At 37.8% G+C, this 22,328-nt stretch overlaps 1 protein-coding gene across 4 annotated transcripts in view; it reads left to right on the forward strand.

The window, feature by feature from the left end:
* Positions 1 to 22,328, forward strand: part of Tmem117 (transmembrane protein 117) — a 517,186-nt gene that overhangs the window by 389,356 nt on the left and 105,502 nt on the right. For all 4 annotated transcript variants that reach the window (XM_045153094.1, XM_045153093.1, XM_045153095.1 and 1 more), the window contains one exon: positions 4,755 to 4,914. In XM_045153094.1, the coding sequence (XP_045009029.1) occupies positions 4,755 to 4,914 (160 nt within the window). The remainder of the gene's footprint in view (positions 1 to 4,754; positions 4,915 to 22,328) is intronic.

Consider the following 22,328-nt stretch of genomic DNA (forward strand, 5'->3'; position numbering starts at 1 on the left):
CTTATTTGCCTTTTATTAATTTTTTGCCTAAATTGTTTGGCTAAACTCCTAGTATCATATTGAACAGAAAATATGAGAGCCGGGCATAGTGGCATATGTGTTTAATCCTAGCACTTGGGAGGCAGAGCTATGAGGAGTTCTGTGAGTTTGAGGCCACCCTGAGACTACTTAGTAAATTCCAGGTTAGCCTGGACTATAGCAAAACCCTACCTCAAAAAGGAAAATACATTAAGCCACAGACATGATGAGAGTAGGCTCCCTTGTCTTATTTCTGATGTTAAAGGAAATCTTTTTTTTTTTTTTTTTTACCATTGGGTATAATATAAACTATGAGATTGTCCTATACAGCTCAATCATCTTGTACACTTATAACATCTTCTACACTTATAACATTTAATAGCATTTCTGTCAATTATGCACCCCATATAGAATGATTACACACACGTATATACATTTATACACACATACATGCATATGTATGTATATGTGCATATATTCTAGGTACATTGCAAGATATATTACATAGCTTGGGTAAATATGTGTTATGATTTTATACAAAGATAGGTTTCACAGAATGAGTCTTCATGGCTAAGTGAGGCATGACTATATACTTAATTTGTTAAGAGTTCTTGCTATGAAAGGATGGCAAATTTTGTCAAGTTTATCCCACACCTATTTAACGATCATGATTTCAATCCTTGATTCTTTCAATATATTGTATTGTATTTATTGATCTTGCCATGTTAAACTCTTCTGTTCTCCCCAAGGATGAATGCCATTTGATCATATTGCATGATTATTGTAATCTTCTATTGTTTTGCTAGAATTTTGCTGAGAATGTTGCATACTTGTGCTATTTAGAAATATTTCATATAACATTTATTTTCATCTATCTTTGGTACTGGGGTAATGATGGCATTATAACATTAATTTGAAAGTATTTTCTGTTTCTAAATTTTTGGGGGAAATTGAAAAAGCAAGACAATAATTCCTTGGTAATATTCACTGGGAAACTAACAGGTCCTAAACTTTTCTTTGTTGGAGGTATTTGGTAATTGGTTTAATCATTTACTTATTCTTGTCCTATTCTGATCTTATGTTCCTTCGTGATTCAGTCTTAGAAGGTTGCATGTTTTGAGGCATTTATCTTTTCTAGGTGTGGTGGTTAGAATCAGACATCCCCCATAAACTCATGTTTTCAGTGCTTGGTTCCCGGTGATGGCAGTTGGGGTGGTAGAGCCTCTGGAGGTTAAACAGGCAGTGCAGGCAGAGGAAAGGTGGTGTGGAGGTGGAAAAGGACGCAAAAAGAGAGAACTTTGTTGATTTTGGAGCTTCTACTATTTTCCATACCAACGTATCCTGAAGGAGTACGGGCACCTATGGTTTCCTTGAAGGAGATGTATTTGAGAAGTCAAAATGAGGAGGAAATAGCACAGCCTGCCCTTACCTAGATGTCATGAAGGTTGTTATGTTTCTTACTGATTGTGCCAGTTATATTCATATTGCTGGGTCAAAATACCTGATCAGAAGCAATTCATGGAAGGAAAATGTTTCAATTTAGCATACAGTTTTGAGGGAAGTTTCATGGTCAGGAAGGCATGTCAGGCAAGAGTGGAAAGCAGGCATCACACTTTACCATGTCAGGAGCCAGAAAGAGACAGAGAAAGAGAACAGTAAGCAAGGCTGGAAGGTAAACCCTCAAGCTCCCAACCCCACCAGGATACCTTTCTTGCAGCAAAATTCTGCCTCTTTCTTAAAGGTTCCCCCAACCTTCCCAAACAGCATCATTTTCTGGGGATCAAATGTCCAAACACATGAGTGTATGGAGAGCTTTTACATTCAAATCATGATATTTACCAAAATAATGTAAATAATTAATAAGTTCATTCAAATTTGCTTAAAGCTTATGAAGGTCAGAAATTTATGTTAAACTCACTTAATCCACTCGAACTTCTGTGACCAAAGCATTCTAAACTGTAGCTGAAGGAAATCTGAAATTTGTATTTTACAAGCCATTATTCAATGTTTTTTTTTCTTTTTTTTTTTTTGCCTGTGTGTATGTATGTACATATGATGAGTTGTTGTTGTTGTTGTTGTTGGTGGTGGTGGTGGTGGTGGTGGTGGTGGTGGTGTGTGTGTGTGTGTGTGTGTGAGAGAGAGAGAGAGAGAGAGAGAGAGAGAGAGAGAGAGAGAGCAGGGGTTACTGGCCTATGACAGGGTCAATCAGTGGCAAAATGAATAAAGGACTTCATTGCTTTTCTGGTTATTCTTGTTTTGAGATGAAGTCTCATTTTTCACTACCTACAAAGGCTTTGAAGATCCTTGGGTCTATGCTTCCCTGCAGGACTAGGGTTACAGGTGTGTGAGGCTCTGCCCAGCTGTGTTAAAGGGAATGTAGAGATTTGAACTGTGGCAGTCTCAGGACCTCTCAGGCACTCATGCTTGCTCAGGAAGCAAACTTAAATACCAAGTCATCTTCCTAGTGCTACCAATTATTTTTCACCATAAAATATCTTGTAATTTTGTGGGGAAAATAAAATATCTAGTAAAGGATTTCATCATATGCTTCATATATCAAAGTTTGAATTTCTTCAAAAGAAGAAGTCATGAAAAGAAAATCCATACTTTTTGCTTGCAAATGTATATGTTGTGGAATATGGAGATGATCCAAATAAGGCACTTGTGTTGCAGACATGAGTACTTGGGTTTGGATCCCCAGGACCCATGAGATACCAGGCATTTGTAAGACCAGCATGCTAACTACAAGATGGGAGCCAGAGACAGCAGAATCATCCAGTAGCTTGCATATCAGCAAATAAAGGAATGAGAAATCTATCTTTCTTTCATTTTTATTTACTTATTTATTTTTTATTTATTTATTTGAGAGCGATGGAGAGAGAAAGAGGCAGATAGAGATAAAGAGAGAGAGAATGGGTACACCAGGGCCTCCAGCCACTACAAACGAACTCCAGACGCGTGCGCCCCCTTGTGCATCTGGCTAACGTGGGTCCTGGGGAATTGAGCCTCGAACCAGGGTCCTTAGGCTTCACAGGCAAGTGCTTAACTGCTAAGCCATCACTCCAGCCCAAGAAATCCATCTTTTAAAAGCCAGTTTAAAAACAAACAAGCACACACACACACACACACACATGGTGGGGAGGGGGTTCAGCAATTAAAGGTGCTTGCTGACAAAGTCTGCAAGCCTGAGTTAAATTCTCCAGCCCTCCACATAAAGCTAGATGCAGAAAGTGGTGCATGTATTGGCAGTTTGTTTGCAGTGGCACATGCCCTAGCATGCCCATTTCTCTCTCACTCTTTCTAAATAAATCAAAATTTAAAAAAAAAAAAATTAAATCCAGGTGAAAGGCAAGAACTAACACCCAATGCTGTCCTCTGATCTCTACAGCACTCATATGCCCACATTCATACACATGAACATATACACACACACCCCAACCATGCACATATTTCTCTCTGTGTGTTTGTGTGCATGTATGTGTATGTATGTGTCTCACATACCAAAAAAAGAATGAAAAAGAAATTTATACATGGTTAGATGAAAAACAAACTTGTAGGAAGATTAGGGGCTGGACACATTGCTCAGTGGTTAAGCCTAATGTGAAGCCTAATGACCCAGGTTTGATTCCCCAGGACCCATGCAAGCTAGATACGTAAAGTGGCACATGCATCAGGAGTTCGCCTGCAGTGGCTAGAGGCCCTTGCACACCCATTCTTTCTGTATGCCTCTCCTTCCCTCCCTCTCTGTCTTTGTTTTAATAAATAAATAAATAATATTTTAAAAGTCATTAATGAAGAAAAAGCTTGATAATTACCAAATTGATTTTGTATACCATGGTATTACTACATATCCATATTTTTATTCCATTTTATTTTAACTTTTCGTTCTTTTACAGCTTTCTGCTTAATTTAAAAATAATTGTGTTTTACCTTAGACTTTCCAAAAGGATCCAGATGTAATACAGCAGAAGTATAACTGTAGACAAATTTCACCACACACATATCACATTTCTCTGAGTGTTAATATAAAAGATTAACTTGACTATTTTTATTTCACATAAAGCTTCAGTTTTAACAAATAGTCATTGAATACCATCTATGAATAGTTATATTTTATAGGTGCTGCTAAGATATGTTAGAAAAGAGAAAATCTTGGGCTTCTTTTATCTTACAAGGTATACTTTGCTCCAGCATGGGAAGTGGTCATTGGGCCACAAGTCTTCAATATTTATTCTGTGAGGAAAAGAGGTTTCCTGATGCTACTTAGTAGTTCCTTCAATGAGCTTGTTGGTCATAAGCATGGCTATGAAACTCATGGAACTGTCCCTGTCTTCTGGGAGAGGACAGTTAAATCCAATAGCCTCTTTCCCTTTCATTGACTGCCTTATGCACACACACATGCATCGTTGCCCTCAGGTAAACAGTGCCATGTAAGGACAGCTGCACACCAGTGTTTTCTTTTGGGTACTTACTACACTAACTGAGGACATTTGCAATATTTTGTTATTAATATTTATTTTAGAATCATTATCTTAATGCTTTTCAGATAAAATATTTGAGGAGATACTGTCAGAATTTTTCAATGGATTTTGAAAGAAGGCAGCTTAAAGTTTCACTCTCCTTTTGGGGAATGTAGCTCAGGTAGACGTTCATAGACATTCATTCCAGCATAGTCTGCATGCACTCACACATCTGCAGCATTATGTCTGAGGTAATGAACAACTTGTTCCTTGCAGGACGGTTCTTTTCACTCTGACTTCAGTGGTTGTACTTGTCATCACAACTGACTGGATCAGCTGGGACAAGCTGAATCGTGGATTTTTACCCAGTGATGAAGTTTCCAGAGCATTCCTTGCTTCCTTCATCTTGGTCTTTGACCTCCTTATTGTGATGCAGGTAGGTGTCTTTGTATGTCCTTCTAGCAGAATCTGCTCTCCACTTTGTTCTTGGCATAACAAACAGGCTAAGCAGCCACAGGCCTCATGAAGCCACAGAGGTATGTTATTCACAGCTGTGATTAATGGGGCTTTCTCTGATCATTCTATCAGTATTTTACTAAATGGAAAGGAAAACTGGCTTTGGTGATGGAGGAAGCAAAAATTAATTTTTGAACTTTGCAAGGTGGTGTTTTCTGTCAAGAAATAAGGAGTGGGGAAAAACAAAACAACAACAAAAAAAGGTGGGGGGGACCTGTCACAGTGAATGAAGCTGTGAAGATGAAAGTAAAAGTCAGCAAAGCAGAGACACAATTGTCAAAGCACAGCTGGATTTTACAGCAGTTGTGAAGGAGTGATGGAAAAGTGCTTTTCTGGTTATGGAAATGATCATTTGCAGTATTCACCAGAGATCATTCCATTTTCTGCCCTATCTAGCAGCAATTTTTTTGGTTTTTGTACAATAGTATCATGATAACTAGTATTACCATTGATATTTGCTGGCAGGACTATTTGGAGTTCTTGAATATTTTTATATTTTTGGTACTTTATCTTTTTTATTAAATGTCCATTTGCTAGACATCTTCTTACTGCCTTCAGATGGCAGTCACTCCAGAGGCACTATAAATCACCAGAGCAATGGCCGCCATTTTTATAGGCCTTCCTCTGGAGAGCTCCAAGTTGAATCTGTAGCAGTTATGCAATGATGTGTTGATGTGTATCAAGTCCATTTTTCTCTTCTTTCATCTCTCACCTAATGTACTTTTTAATGCTAATTTACACTTTGCTTAAAGCTTCAATTGTATCCCCACAAACTATTTTAAATTTAATGGTACTAATAACGAAGTACTCTATTATCTTCTTAAATTTGCTGATCTGTATGTACTTGAGAGAATATCTTTTCTGTCTAACCATTTCTACCCCTTCCTTTCCCCATACTTATGCAAATTTTAAGTATTTTTTCAAATAAATTCATTAAATCCAGAGACTTAGAGTGGGTAATATAATATCACAATTTATACCAATGATGGGTTCATTTAACAAGTGCTTAATAAAGACAGATTGAATAAAGAAAATGTGGCCTGAATTTATAGTGGCACAGTCAGCAGGACTGGGAAAGGAAAGATATTCTCAATCAAAAACTCTGGCATCAAAATGTAAGAAGTCAGAAAAGTGCTGAAGTGTTCAGGGTAGCAAGATACCAATTGGCAAGATGAAGAGTTCATGCTCAGGAATATCTCAGTTTTGGCAGTTTGGGCTGCAGGTAACATGAACCTTGCCAATGCAGCTTCATCAAAAGGGGAAGGTATTTCTGTATTTCAGAGACCTCCTCCACATTTCAAGAGGAGAGATTCCATTGTCTCCGTGGTCACTTAAAAGTACATACTAATGTAACAGTTATATCAGATATAGCCTTTCTCCTTCCTCTTGTGTTTATTCACTTCTGCTCTCTGTTCTTTTCCTATAGTAAAACAGACTTTTTTTTTTTTAGTTCAGAGGACAGAAGAGAGCCATTACTGAAATCTCAGAGCATGGCCACTATGTAGTCATCAGGCCCAGGCCCAATTTCCCAGAAGGGATTATAGAGTCTGGATTGTCCTATACCAATGCCTGTACTGAGTGGACCAAGGTAGGAGACTGAGGAAGTGGGAAGGCAGTCCCAAAGGAAAGAGTAGAGCTGTTATGTCTTAAAACTCAAACTAATAGGCAGTTAATATAAGGAGGAGTTGACAAGGAACCCCAAAAGGTAGATTCCTTAGATCATTTTCACTGTCCTCCAACTCTTAAGTCAACCTACTTGGCCTTCTCATTTATCTTTTCCCTTCCCATGTTGCAACCTTTCCTTTTATTTATTCACCCCTATCCCAGTGTGGACACCTCTCTGTAAGTTACACAATAATCAACAAAACCTTTGTTTTCATCTTCCTTTCTTCTATATGCCCTGTACAACTTACCCTCATAATCTACTAAGAAATGGCATGGTTCATATACTACTTCTCAGATGCAAATATATCTGTAACTCCTTATGTCCCAGAAATAGTCCAAAGATAATATCCCTATTCCAGGACTCCTCTGTCAGCACATTCCATCACGTGCTCTGGGTCTGTTTCTTCCATCTCCTGTGTTGGAATGGTATTCCAGACAAAAGGTTAGCCACTTCTCTACTTCATTACAGCACTTATTCCCAGGAGGCCTGGAGACCTCATTGTCCTGCTCAGACTGTGTTTTCCTTATTTATTTATCTGAGCTCTGAAATTTTAAGATGATTGCAACCCACTGTCATAAAGACATGAGAGACTTTCCCACTGGCACATTGGTAGCACATTTCACCTGCACTGGAGATCACCACATCTCTTTCCCTCACTGTTCTCTATATCACTGAATCTGACCTAGCATGGGGCTACTTGATGAGAATATACAGTGAAAGTTCAGAACCAAGTCTCATGCTAACTATGTCCATCTTTGAGGGTACCACATAGAAGTTCTATAAGCAGCACACTTGGTAAGGGGATTTTTGGAAATAGAGCCCAGAAACATGTAAATTTAAGATATTTGAAAATATATAATACAACTGTCCAAACGAGTCCATCACTAACTAAACTATGTGTGATACACTTTATGTCATATTACTGTGTGCTAGATGCAAGAAAAAATGGGAAAGTAGTAAAATTAGTAGAAATAGAGCATGTTTATGAAAGTTTGTCTCATTAGAATTAGTTGAATGATGTAAAAGCAATTTAAAGTAGGCTTTCCTAACAGTAGGAAATTTCCACTTACATAGAAAAGTAATAATAATATTTGATTAAAAAATAAATAAAATACTAGATTTTTTTTCCTAATGTTATGGATTGAAGTCAAGGCCTTGAACATGAGGTATACACATGCTCCTCCACAAAGCTATACCCATAGTTTTAAGAATTTGTATCTGTATAAAATTTTTATTCATCACAAAATTAGTAGGCCAAGTATGTATTCTCTTGCAGAATATAATTATTTTATGAGTATTCATGAAATAGGATATTATGCATTTTTTGTTAAATTATTTATTCATTTTTGTGATTTTAATAAAGTCAGCAGAAATAATACATAAACAGATGCTAGAAAAATATAACATTACTCATATGATCAATGTACCATAGAACACAAGTAAATCTTAAAGAAAAAAATCTTTCTTTGGATAATTTTATTTCAATTTTATTTAGTGTTTATATAGTTAACTTTATAGTTCCCTTTATTTCATTGCATAGAATTTGACATACAGAATGATCCACTTACTTACCTTCTCTTGTAGGTGACTGAAAGGTAAATTTGAGACATAAAAGACTTAAAAAGACTTTAAAAAATATGCATTGTAATGAGCAAAGAAAAAATTTCATAGGAGTTCACAAGAGGAAGATGAGTGATTATAGATAAGGGGAGAAGGGAAGACTTCCAGGAGGAGGTAAAAGCAGAAGGGCATCTATCTTGAAATACAAGACAGTGAATTAGAAAACATGTTTCAGGTGGGAATAACTGCTTAGTCATCCAGGTAAGAATTCACTTCTGGGGCTGGACAGATTGCTTAGTGGTTAAGCACTTGCCTGTGAAGCCTAAGGATCCCGGTTCAAGGCTCGATTCCCCAGGTCCCATATTAGCCAGATGCACAAGGGGGCGCACGTGTCTGGAGTTCGTTTGTAGTAGCCGGAAGCCCTGGCACGCCCATTCTCTCTCTCTCCCTCTATCTGTCTTTCTTTCTGTGTCTGTCACTCTCAAATAAATAAATAAAAAATGGACAAAAAACATTAAAAATGGAATCCAGTTCTGTTCAAGTATGTTCAAAAGACAGTTTTCAATATATATATACATACATATATATATATATATATATATATATATATATATATATATATATATATATATATATATCTTTGCCAAAAGGACATAGGAAATAGATTTTGAATATCTGTAAGACACAGAAGACCTTATACTTAATAGAATAAATATGAGTAGAGGAATGGATAAATTTGAGGAAGAAGGCTATTATTTAGAAGAATTCTTCCAGTGGAAAGTGAACATCAGTATACTTGTCTCTTTATGAATTCTTCCCTGGAACTAGTGTGCCTGGCATGAAGGTTGAGAGGAGAAGAAATTTGTCTTTGTAAGAGCAGTACTTGCTTTTTTTAAAAAAAAAAAAATACAGTAAAAAGAAGGGAGAGAGTAGAAGAGAGAGAACAATGGAGAGGGGAGGAGAAACAAGAAAACAAAGCAGCATGAGGACGCAGAAGGATGGTTATGGATGTGATGAGCCAGTGAAAATCTCCAGTGAGCATTGGTTTAGAAGAGAGGGAAAGGGCTAGTATTGGACAGTGTCAGTGATGTGAGGTCCTTAAGTTTCTTTCTATTCTTCATCTTTCATGGTTGCTTTAAATAACTGGTCTTAGAGAATTCGTGGTAGAAAAGACAGAGAAACTATTGAATTTTATAACTGGAGCAGTGTAATTTAGCAGTGATTGCTTAACAAATATGAGATGGAGGGAACCATGGGAAGGTAACTAAATTTATATGAAAGTGGAAACATTTTGCACTTCCATAGATTTATAGCTGATGGAAACCCAAGCCAATAATGCTTAGTATACTAGCCATTGTCTGGATGTTAAAGCAAAGTGGTTAAGTGTTAGTACTGCATCTAATTTCCATGGTTCTAATCCTGGCTCTACCATTTCCTGGTTCCATGACTTTGAGACTGGGTATTTAGTTATGTTGGGTTAATAACAACAATTTCTTACACGGTTGGTCATGGTTTATCATTTTATGAAATTGTGCCTTACAAATAGAACTGAAAAATGTTAGCTTACAATAAGTATGACTGCTGATATAATTGCATATGAATTCTAAAGTTACATAAGTCTGCAGAGGTAGACATAGGCTAAGCTACTGAAGACAGAAAATATCTGAAGCATTTGAAAATTGTACTAAGCATAGTGATAACCATTTATTTCTCAGAAAAAAAAAGTGCTAGAAAATAATGGTTATTTCAAGAAATTTTTCCTTCAAAGTTGAAAAATCCTTTAGAAAGAAGGATCCTAAAGGAAGGGAATGAAGAGAATAAGGCTGCTAGTCAGTGTAGACTGTGCAAGAATTAGGTTTCATCCCCAGTAACATACAAAAACAATAAAATGTCAACTAATTTTTTTGGAAATAAGAAAGTCAATTTTGCTTGGTAAGTATGACCCTTGATACATGGCATCTTAGGGAACTCACTGGGACAGTAGAATTAGAAAGGAACAGAAGTGTGCTATTCAAAAATAGGAATATATGGTTTGCTTATATAGATATTAAAATAAGGAAGATATATGCAAGATAACTCGTATCGCATTGCTAGTTATGATGGTCTCCCTACTATTTTGTGAGATCTTCATTGTGGAAGTCTTGCCTTACCCAATTGTACATACTCCTCTCCTTGTGCAGAGGCTTACAAGTTCACTGAAATATCATAGATACCTGAAAATGTTTGCTAACCAAATAAGATACTATATAGTTTTATGTAGTAGATTGAAATAATGGTACAGCTTTTTTATTAGTTATGTATATATTGCATATATAGCCATGATAGTACCATCGTTAGCTTTTTCCGTATCATCCCCACCCCCACAGATTGTGGGTGTTTCATTGTGTGGGTAGCCATCAGTTATGGGGGAGAGGCAATGTGTCTGTGCATAATGACCCTACTTATGGCTCTAACAATCTTTCTGCCCTATCTTCTGCAAATTTCTCTGAGACATGTTGGGTTCATTTTAGGTCTGTTTTAGAGACAGGAGGTCTTGGGCGTCTCTGTGTCTCTGGATATCTGATTTGGTAGGAGGTGAGTGTTCTCTGTGTCTGTCTCCTTCAGCCTTGTGCTGGTACCAGGTTCACCAAGAAAGCAGCTCTTGGTTATTACCCCACTAACTCTATGGCTTCACCTGGTACCCAGGTGAAGTGCAATGTGCTGATTCTCTCCTCAGGTTCTATGTCCATCTGAAAAAGAGAAGCAAATTCTCTGATGGAAATTGAGATTAGTGCAAGATTCATGGATACCTATTCTTATTTTAGAGAGAATTTAATAGGTGTAGGCCCTCTTGTAGCTCACTATTGGCGGGAGCTTGATATTGGAGAGTGGGCTCATTTTCAGCTATGGTTCTGACTTGTTTCCTAGTTCCAGGTATGGGTTCTATTACATTGAGAAAATCCTTTAGCTAAATCAACAGCAGTTGGTAACCCTCCATGGCTATGTGCCACTATTGCACTTGTGTGAGCATCACATCAGATTAATTGCTGTTGAGTAGCTTATATCATGAGTGACTTAGGCAGATTTCCACCAGTTGCTCATGTAACAACTTCTGGCTCTAGACAAGCTAACTGTCTAGGGATTGATTCTCTTCCAGTTTCCAACCAGGTCACTCCATGTTCTGTCCCAACAGCATTTGGTGTCTTTGGCAGTAGGCTCTTACCATTAACCTGTGGTGGATCATCAAGTACTCTGACAGAAATCTGTCCTCTTTTGGGAAACCTTGTAGGTCTTTCTGATGAACAGCTCATGGTGGATGTTACTGACATTCTGGTACTAGGAGTTACAGGTCAGTGCCAAGGGAAAAGAAGGAAGAAAAATATAGATAACATAAAAGGGAAAGAGAGAAAAAGAAGATTGAGGATAGTCTTTATCATACCCTCTCTAAGCTCCTGTGAATCAGGCATTCTTTCTTAGCACATGATGAAGGGTTGAATTTTTAGTATGTCTTTCAGGATGTAGGATTTCATGGTACAATTTCCATTTGGGTCCAGTTTTTTGTCCTGCCCCAACCTTCTGTTTTCACCCCACTGCCCCACCATTCCTATTGTCCAATCCTTGAGATGTTAGTTAAGTATGTTAGCATCATGGTCAGATTCAAGTTAGAGCCACAGATGAGTGAGACCATGTGATGTTTATCTTTCTGTGATTGAGTGAGCTCACTGAGAATGATTCGTTCCAAGTTTCAACATTTTTCTTTAAATTTCATTGTGTCATTTTTCCTTACTGTTGTGTAGAATTCCGTCATGTAGATATACCACATCTTAGTTATCCATTCATCTAATGATGGATATCTGGGTTGATTCTAGCTCTTAGCTATTATGAATTGAGCAGCTATAAACATGGTTGAGCTTTTAGGGCAAATGCCCAGTAAGGGAATAGCAGGCTTTGTTGGTACCTCTATAGTCATCCTTTTTAAGAGTCTCTATTTCTTTCCATAGTGGTTGTACCAGCTTGCATTCCCACCAACAGTGAATGAGGGTTCCTATTTCTCCACAATCTCACCTGCATTTGTTGTCATTAATTTTTTTAATGTTTGCTATCCTTAATGGGGTAAGGTGGAATCTCATAATTTTTTTAATTTGCATTTCCCTGATGATTAGGGATGTTGAAAATTTTCTTAAGTGTGTGCTTGCCATTTGTATTTCTTCTTTTGAAAATTCTCTGTGCAGTTCTCTGTCCCATTTTGTGAGTGGGTTGTTTGACTTTTATTGTTTAGGTTTTTGAGTTCTTTGTGGGTTCTGGAAATTAGGACTCTTTCCACTGTGTATCCAGCAAAGATTTTCTCCCATTCTGTGGAAAATCTATAGGCTGTGCTTATTGCTTGTTTGTGAAGAAGCTTTTCAGCTTCCTGAGATCCTAATCTTTGAATGATTGTTTAATTTCCTGAGCTACTGGGGTTTTGTTCAGGAAGTCTTTCCTCACTCCTATATCATGGAAAGTTCCTCCTATTTTTCCTTCTAGTAGCAGCAGAATTTCCAGTCTTATATTGAGGTCTTTGATCCACTTGGTCTTAGTTTTTGTGCATAGTGAGATGTGTGGATCGAAATTCATTTTTCTGCATATGGTTATCCAGTTTGTCCAGCACCATTTGTTGAAGATGCTGTCTTTTTTCCAAGCCTGCATTTTTAGGGCATTTGTCAAATATTAAGTAGCTGTAGTTAGGTCCTAAATTCTGTTCCATTGGTCTGTAATCCTGTTTTTAGACGACTACCATGTTGTTTTTATTACTATGGCATGTTATATAGCTTTAGATTAATGATAGTGATGCCTTCAGAGGTATTTCTTTTTTTAAATTTTTTTTGTTTATTTTTATTTATTTAGTTGAGAGTGACAGAGAAAGAGGCAGGCAGAGAGAGAGAGAGAAGAGAGAGAGAGAGACAGAGAGAGAGACAGAGACAGAGACAGAGACAGAGACAGAGACAGAGAATGGGCATGCCAGGGTCTCCAACCACTGCAAATGAACTCCAGATGCATGTGTTCCCTTGTGCATCTGGCTAACATGGATCCTGGGGAATCGATCCTTGAACTGGGGTCCTTAGGCTTCACAGGCAAGTGCTTGACCACTAAGCCATCTTTCCAGCCCCAGAGGTATTTCTTTTGCTAAGAGTATAATTGGCTACCCAGGGCCTTCTGCCATTCAATATGAATTTTGAGATCATTTTTTTATCTCTGTGAAGAAAGATGTTGGGATTTTTATTGGAATTGCATTAAATCTGTATATTGCTTTTGGTTGGATTGCCATTTTCACAATGTTAATTCTGCCTACCCAGGAGCATGTAAGATCTTTCCATTTTCTCAAGTCCTCCTCAACTTCTTTCTTGAGTGTATTTATGTTTTCATTGTAAAGGTCTTTCACCTCCTTGGTTAATGTTATTCCCAGGTATTTTATTTATTTTTTTGATGCTATTGAAAATGGGAAACTGTCACTTATTCTTTCTCTGTACCTTTGCCTTTTGTACTGATTTTCTGCATTGGTTTTGTATACTACTACCTTACTTAAGGACTTAATCACTTTTAAGAGTTTTTAAATGGAGGTTCTTGGGTCACTTATATATAGAATCATGTTGCCTGCAAATAGGGCTAACTTAACTTCTTCATTTCCAATTTGTATCCCTTTTATTTCTTTATCCTGTCTTATTGCTTGAGCTAGTACTTCCAGTACTATGTTGAAGTACAGAGGTGAGAATGGACACCTCTGTCTTGTTCCTGATCTCAGTGGGAATTCCTTCAGTCTCTCCTCATTAATTATTATTTGGATTTTAGGATCTTTATATATAGCCTATATTATGATGTGATATACACCTTCCATGCCTGTTCTCCCCAATGTTTTGATCATGAAGTGACATATTTTCTCAAAGGCCTTTTCTGTATCTATCAAGATGATCATGTCATTTTTGTGCTTAAGCTTATTTATGTGGTACATAACATTGTCAGATTTCTGTATGTTGAACCATCCCTGTGTTCCTGGGATGAAGCTATTTGATCTAGGTGGATAGTGCTTTTGATGTGCTATTAAATTTGGTTTGTGAGGATTTTGTTCAAAATCTTTGCATCTAAGTTCATCAGGGAAATAGGCCATTAGTTTTCTTTTCTTGTGGCATTCTGCCTGGTTTTGGTAATAGGGTGAAATAGCTTCATAAAAGCATTTGGGGAGCTTGCCCTGTTCTCTGTTGGTGTGGCACAATTTGAGGAAAATTGATTTCTGTTCTTCCATGATGATTTGATAGACGTCAGCTGAGAAGCCATGTGGTCCTGGCTCTTCTTTTTAGGGAGGTTTTTGATTATCCTTTCAATCTCGGTCATTGTGATAGGTTTGTTTAGGATATTAATCTATACTATGTTTAGCTTTGGTAGGTGGTATTTGTCCAGGAATTCATCCATTTCTTCCATATTATCTGGAGTAGAGGTTTTTGAAATAAGTCCTGATGATTCTCCCAATTTCCCATGTGTCTGTTTTGATCTCTCATCTTTCATTTCTAATTTTGTTAATTTGAAGTATTTGCTTTTCTCACTTGATAAGATTGGCCAGGGTTTATCAATCTTATTTATATTTTCAAAGAACCAGCTCTCTATTTCATCAATTTTCTTAATTGTTTTCTTAGCTTTCAGTGCATTAATTTCTGCTCAGATCTTAATTATTTCTTTCTCTCTAGAGCTTTTTGGGTAGGATACTTCTTGTTTTTCCAATGCCTTTATGTGGATTAACCATTGATTATTGGGTATTGATTTGGGATCTCTCTGTCTTTGTTATGAAGGCATTTAGTGCAATGTATTTTCTCTTGAGGACCACCTTCATTGTGTCCCATAAGATTTGGTATGTTGTATTCTCATTATCATTCATTTCTATAAATTTTGCAATTTTATTTTTTATTTCATCCACTATGCACTTATTGTATAAGAGTGTGTTGTTCAGTTTCCAGGAGTTGGTTGGGTTCCTGGAGCATCTTTTGTTATTAATTTCTAACAATACCTCATTGTGATCTGCTATCAAGCAGGAAATTATATCAATCCTCCTAAATATATGGAGACAGGCTTATGACCCAGGAAATAGTCTATTTTAGAGAAGGTACCATGGCTGTTGAGAAGAATGTGTAATTTATGGATTTTGGGTAGAATGTTCTGCAGATGTCCATTAGGTCTAATTGATCTATGGTGTTGTTGAGCTCTCTCACTTCCTTTTTAATTTTCTGTTTGATGATCTATCTATTGCTGATAGTGGAGTATTGAAGTCCTCAACTTTTATGTTGTTGGTAGTTATTTATGTTTTATTGTCAAGTAGGTTTTGTTTTATGAATTGTTGTGCACCTGTATTTAGTGCATAAAGATTAGTGATTGTGATATCCTCTTGTTGGATCATTCCCTTGATAAGTAAGAAATGGCATTCTTTGTCTTTTTTTATTGCCTTTGGCTTTAAGTCTATTTTATCCAATATAAGTACAGCTACACCTGCTTGCTTCTTATTTAGAATATCATTTTCCACCCTTTCAACCTGAGAAGGTGTCTGTCTTTAGTGGTGAGGTAGGTTTGTTGAAGACAGCAGATTTAGGGATCTAATTTCCTGATCCATCCTGTTATCTTATGTCTCTTGATTGGTGAATTAAGGCCATTTATATTTAGGGTAATAGCTGTGAAGTTTGATTTAATACCTGCCATATTGTGGTGGTTTAGTTGGTTGGTTTGGTGTTTTCTTGGACTTTGTAGTTTTTGTGCCTTCTTGAAGTTTTGTTATTATGATCTATTTCTCATAGGCACTTGAGGTTGGTTATTTTAATCTTCTGTATGGAGCATTCCCTGAAATACTCATGTAGGTTTTGCTTTGTGTTCATATAGTTGTAAAGCTGAGTTTTATCATGGAATTTTTTTTTAACCACATGTTATGTAGGATGCTTCTTTTGCTGGGTTGAGTTGTTTGGGATGGAAACCATAGGTTCTTAGACTTTGCAGTGTTCTATTCCAGGTCCTTCTGGCTTTTAGGGATTCCATTGAGAAGTCTGAAGTAATTCTGATGGGGTTTTTTAATATATAATGTCATGTCTCTCTCTAGCTGCCTTTAGGACTTTTTCTTTGTCATAGATGTTTAGAGACATAATAATAACATATCTTGGAGAATTTCTCCTTTGATGTGTTCTATTGGGAGTTCTGCTAGGTTCTTGTAATTTGATGGGACTTTCTTTTGAAAGAGTGGGGCAGTTTTCCTCGATAATTTTGTTGAATAAATTTTCCTTGCCTGTGGTCTGTATTTCATCACCTTCTGGTATTCCCATGATCCAAGTGTTGGGACACTTCAGGGTATCCCACAGTTCCTTCATGTTCTTTTCACAGAAATTTTTGAACTTGTTGAAAATTTTGGACCTATGAACTGTTTCTTCTATTTTTGTCTTACAGTTCTGAGTTTCGATCCTCCACATGGCTGACTCTATAGCTTCTATAAAATTTTGGGCTTGTTCAATTTGGTTTGTATTTTCTACTGCTTTTTTTTTAATGTATAGTTTCCAACACTCTGATGAGTTCCCTTTTCATGTAATTTTCTGATTCTCTTAATGCTTCTTGGAGCTCATCCTTGTATTTTTTTTATGTCTTCATTGAGCTTAGCCAGCTGGTATTGAGGTCCTCCCCCCAGTCCCCACACTCCTTCATATCATTTTACTGTTGTAGGAAACCCTCCTGATTCTTTTCTAGTAGGTCTAATCTAGTGAGCATTCAATTCATACAATTATTGGTTCTTTATTGAGCTTCTGCAACTTCTGCTTTTTGTTTGGCCAGGGTTGTGTCATTTGTTTCTTCCTTCTGGGGTTCTGATCATATTATCTCTTCTATGTTTGATTAGAGACATCCATTGTGGGACTGGGAAATCTGGCTGGAATTACTTGCATCTGATTTTTCATGCTATTCTTGTTTTGCTATGGTCTGCCCATCAAAATGTTTCAGAAATTATAGGGTGTGGGATGCTAGCCTGCTGGCCAGGGGTGTGGGGGCAGCGGTGTGTAGGATGGCAATCACCCATGGAATTCAGAAAGTCCAGGGCACAGACACTAGCCTGTGTACCTTGTTCGGGGGTGGGAGGGAGCAGTGGCGACTGGGATGGTGATTGCATGTGGGGCTCAGAGGGGATGGGCAGGAACAGTGATTGGGCTGGTTGTCATATGTGGTGGTCAGCAAGGCTGCGTGCTAATGGTGACTGGGTCTCCCACTTGTGCATGGAATTCCACAAGGCTGGGTGGGAACAGTGATCATGTGAGCCTATGTAGCTCAGCAAGGCTGGGTGGGAACAGCCATCACTCATGGGGGTCAGCAAGGCTAGTCTGGATCCATGATCATGTGTGCATGTAGGCCTCCACAGGGCTGGACACGAATGGTGATCGTGCATGCCCATGGGGTCAGCAAGGCTGGGCAGGAAAGGTGGTCATGTCACGCATGGGGATCAGCAAGGCTGGGCCGGAACAGTGATCATGTGCTGGGGTCAGCAAGGCTGGGTGGGAATGGTGATCAAGTGCAAGGGTCAGCAAGGCTGGGTGGGAATGACTGGGATGCCATGGTGTCTGTGGAGCTCTGCAGGATGGTGGAAAAGCCTACAGTGGAGGACCTAGCTTGCTAGCTTGGGTCCACTTGGCCTGCATTTAGTGCAGGAGGGACCTCCTACTGGGACTGTGGCTAGTATGGCTGCTGGAGGGGATTGGAGGGGCTGGTGGGCTACCTGAGAGTGTGGGAATCTGCAGATTCCCTATTTTGCTCCTCCATACCCTCCCACTGGAAGCCTACTAGAATAAGCAAACCCCTAAACAAAAAATACCCACCCTGAACCTTAAGGGACTTGCCTTTTCTTCCCTGTAAGGTGAGGCAGGGTTAGGTGGATGCCATCTTGACCAGAAGTCCCTTAGTACGGCTTTTGACTAAAACCAAGAAATTTGACAAAAAATATGTGGTTTGATAAAAAATGTGAGAAGTTTGGACTTAGGCTTTTATAGTTGCAGTAACAGCAGGGTAACCAATGGAGGACCTGTTGAAAGAGAGAAGTGAAAGGATATGAAGTACTGGGTAGACAAGAGTAACAAATTTGGTGGTCTATTATACTGCATGGTGACATAAAGTTAACGACAAGTTGTAACAATGTTACAAATTTGCTAAATTCAAAGATGAATTCAAGTATGTATGTATAATATACACATATGTTTGTATATCTTAAATCTATGGGCACTGTATTGATTCAAATCCAGCTATACTATTCCTGTGCATATACCTAAGAACTCTACACTCTACTACAGAAATATCTGCATATCTATGCTTATTGCAGCTCTATTTGCAATAGCTAAGAATTAGAACAGCCTAAATCTTTATCAATAAGTGAGTGGACAATAAAAATATGGCACATATACATAATTTAATTCTACTCAGCAGTATGGAAAACTTAAATTATGATTTTTTTTTTTTAGGAAAATGAAAAGACCTAGAAAGAATTGTATTAATTGAAGTGACTCAAACTCAGGAAGACCAAACCTGCACATTCTCTCTGGCATGTGGGTTTTAGCTTGTAATATCTACAAGTATGTGTATATAGTGGGGCAGGTGTGGGTAAAGCCTATAAAAGTAGAACGTAACTAAAAGTAAATATAAAGAGACGAATGAAAGAAAAGTAAGGAAGGACACAGGGTTATATGTGACATGTTAACAAAATGGGGGGAAGATATTGAAAGGGAATGGAATTGGAGAGAGAAAGGAACTGGGGACAGGAGAGAAGATGGATATCAACAAAAAAAAATTGCATTTGAAAATGCCAGAATGATACCTAAATTTCTGTATACCAAATGAATAAATAAGACATGCAGAGGAGAGACTATTAAAAAAATGATGAATTCACCATGTAGTTGTAGGTTATGAGTTGTGAGAGCAGTAGTCTGCCATTCTGGGAGGGCTGTGTCTCTGGGTATTCCTTCCAACCTTGAGGCTCTTACATTCTTTCCACCCCCTCCTCTGCAAACTTCTCTGAGTTTTGGTGGATGTCCTTTAATTTTCCTTTACTGTTGACTTCTCAGCAGCTTCTGGGTCTCTGCTCTGGTGTGTTTTTATATCCTCAGTATCTGTTTGCATCACTCTGGCCCAGGTTATCAGGAACCCCATGGAACCAGCACCCTTGCTCATATTGCCAATTCCTCTAGACCGTGGCTTCTGTGTGAAGGGTGTCTCATCTTCCTTCAGGGAGTCAGCTATCTATTCTTGTCTTGTTGGTAGATTATGGTTGTCCTTCATTCTTACTGCTTTCTGAATAAATCAAAACAGATTCTCCAATAGAGAGTAAGACCAGGATGGTAAAATGGGATAAACATTGTTAATTTAGAGGGGGGTAGACTAACTTTTGGATGAAGGCTAGTGGGGACTTTTATTGGAATCCAGTATTTTGGTCTCCATATGGTTCTGACTTGGTTCTTAGTTCCACTTATGGGTTCCTTTCAAATGAGTGGATCTTAAAGCCAATCAACGGGCAATTGGTTGCTCACGTAGGCTGTGTGTCACTATTGCACAGATGTGAATACCAGCAACCGCACCAAGGACAGCCTTCAGTGGAGTGGGGGCAGAGTGGAGGGAAATGATGGTACAAACTTATGATGTGTCCATACAGATAATAATAATAATAAATAATTAACTAAGCCTTAAAAAAATAAGAAGACAGATTTAAAGAATATGAGTTGGTAAAACCTGAATGGTCATCACTTTTCAGTACTTTCTAAAACACATTTTTATTTATTTACAAGTAGAAATAAGGGTGGGGGGCTGGACAGTCCAGGGCCTCTTGCCACTGTAGACAAACTCCAGATACATGCAACACTTTGTGCACCAAGTACCTTTAACCACTGATCTGTCTCTATAGCCCTCAATACTTCTTTTGTAATTTATTTATACAACTACCTCCTACTTCTGTTGCCAGGTGCTTCCTGTAACACACAGGCTCTTGGAGAAGAGGAAAAGTTTTAACAACTGGTGTAGTCTCACACCTTCTGTTTAACTCATTGTATTGTGCCCTACTATTTTCCTGAATGAAAGACTTGAGGAATGAACATATCACTGGTGCAAAAGTCAAAAAAATATATTCTATTTCAAGAGGTAAACTGTTCACATCAGTGAAAGAATAAACCAGCAGTAATACTAGACTAGGTCATTTCTACTGAAAGATGATGGTTGAAGTCAGTTCCAGGTTGTTGGGATGAACTTCCAAACAGAGACAGTTTAAAGGAGGAAGGGATTTATTTCAAGTTTACAGACCCAGGGGAAGTTCCTTCCATCAGTGGTAGAAGAAGCTGGCTACCTTTCACAGATCCAAGCAAAGAGAAACCACCAGCAGCCAGCAAACACCAAAAAGCAACTCCCATACTGCCAGAGCACAAACCTTCATACCTGCTGGCTGGAATTAGATTAGCTCAGGGGCATGCCCCCTCCAGTAGGCTGCTGGAAAGTTGAGCAGGAATCTGCCTGCTGGGGCTGAAGCTGCAAATACAACTTTAAAAAACACCTAAGTCAATGGGACCATATATTCAAACTACCACAGTGATCCAAATAAAAAGAAGTAACGTCTACAGTTAGAAAGGTTTAAGTGTTTTAAAAAATCCTTTGATCAACATACACTTGATAAAAAGTGATGTTTTCTCAAACCCAATTTATAATGCACTGAAAAGTAATCATGAAAATTTTATTACACAAACATTCTACCACATGACAGATTTAAAATGTAGCCAATCTGTTTCACACATAGGTTTGGGAAGCTGTTTAACCACTAACAAGTAGATTTTATAACTTTTGATAGACATTATTTTAAAATCATATTGACCTGACTTTGATAGAACACTTCTGATCTTACAGCTGTGCACAGTAGATTTAATAATTTCAGAATATAAGGCATAATCTCTTTTAATGAAATAGTCATGGAGTTTTGATAAGTTAGAATATATTCTCAAAGTAAATTTTCTAACAGCTTACATGCTCTTTACAAAGAAGGGTTTGTATAAAGTTATATTTTACAGATTTAATGCATTCTTGAGTGTTGGAAATATTTAATATAACTTCTTCAAAGTACTTTTGAACTCTTCTTTGAATGTGTTTTCCATTTTCAGTTTTCCTACTCCAGGGTTACACACCCTCTGAAAGTATAGTATTATTGGGATTCTATTGCAGGTCTCAAGAATGACCTGGAGTACAGGATTTATGATTTAAGCAATACCTGTTTCATCATGCATGCCAAATCTGGTCATAGCACTTAACTAGCAGGTCGAATTGTAACTTTATGTACTGCCACCATTTTTCTCTTGGAACAGAGCTTCTTGTGCAGTTGGTGATAGACAGTTGAAGGATATTCAGAGAATAGAAGCCTATCAATTTTATTTAATCAGCCCTAATGTCTTGTCCTCAAAGAGTAGACACTAATTATGGTAAGTTGTGCTCATGCTCTATGGAGGAGTCCAACCAAAATAGCAGTGTGCATGAGGCCAGGGGAGCATCTTCACAAGCGACCATGACATAGGGGCATCTGGGAGAAGTTAATAAGGGAGCTGTAAGAATTAGCATTATGAAGTAAATAATTAGAATCCAATCATGAGTACTGGTGTGGCAAATCCATTCACTTAAAAATGAAACCAACCATCTGTTTGGCATATAAAGTTGGGCAGTTTAAAAACAGGTAGTATGCTTTGTGTATGATTATTGGGAGCAGGATAGATTGATCAAGTCTATGTCTAATGTAGGAAGGATATAGCTTGGAGCAATTATAAATTTTGATAAGCAAGTATAAAACAGAGACATTCAAGTTATATTCCAATTTAAAACAAAATGCTTCAGACCATGAGGTATTTTCTTAAAAGAACCAGAACATGATTTAAAAACCAGAAAGATATAAAATTCTATGCTTATTGAACATGAACAATCTTATTTATTTTTTTTTTTTTTTTTTGAGGTAGAGTTTCACTCTAGTCCAATCTGACCTGGAATTGACTCTGTAGTATCAGGGTGGCCTTGAACTCACAGTGCTCCTCCTACCTCTGCTTTCCAAGTACTGGGATTAAAGGCATGTGTCACCACACCCA

The sequence above is a fragment of the Jaculus jaculus genome, chromosome 6 (genome assembly GCF_020740685.1).
Source record: "Jaculus jaculus isolate mJacJac1 chromosome 6, mJacJac1.mat.Y.cur, whole genome shotgun sequence".
NCBI lineage: Eukaryota > Metazoa > Chordata > Mammalia > Rodentia > Dipodidae > Jaculus > Jaculus jaculus.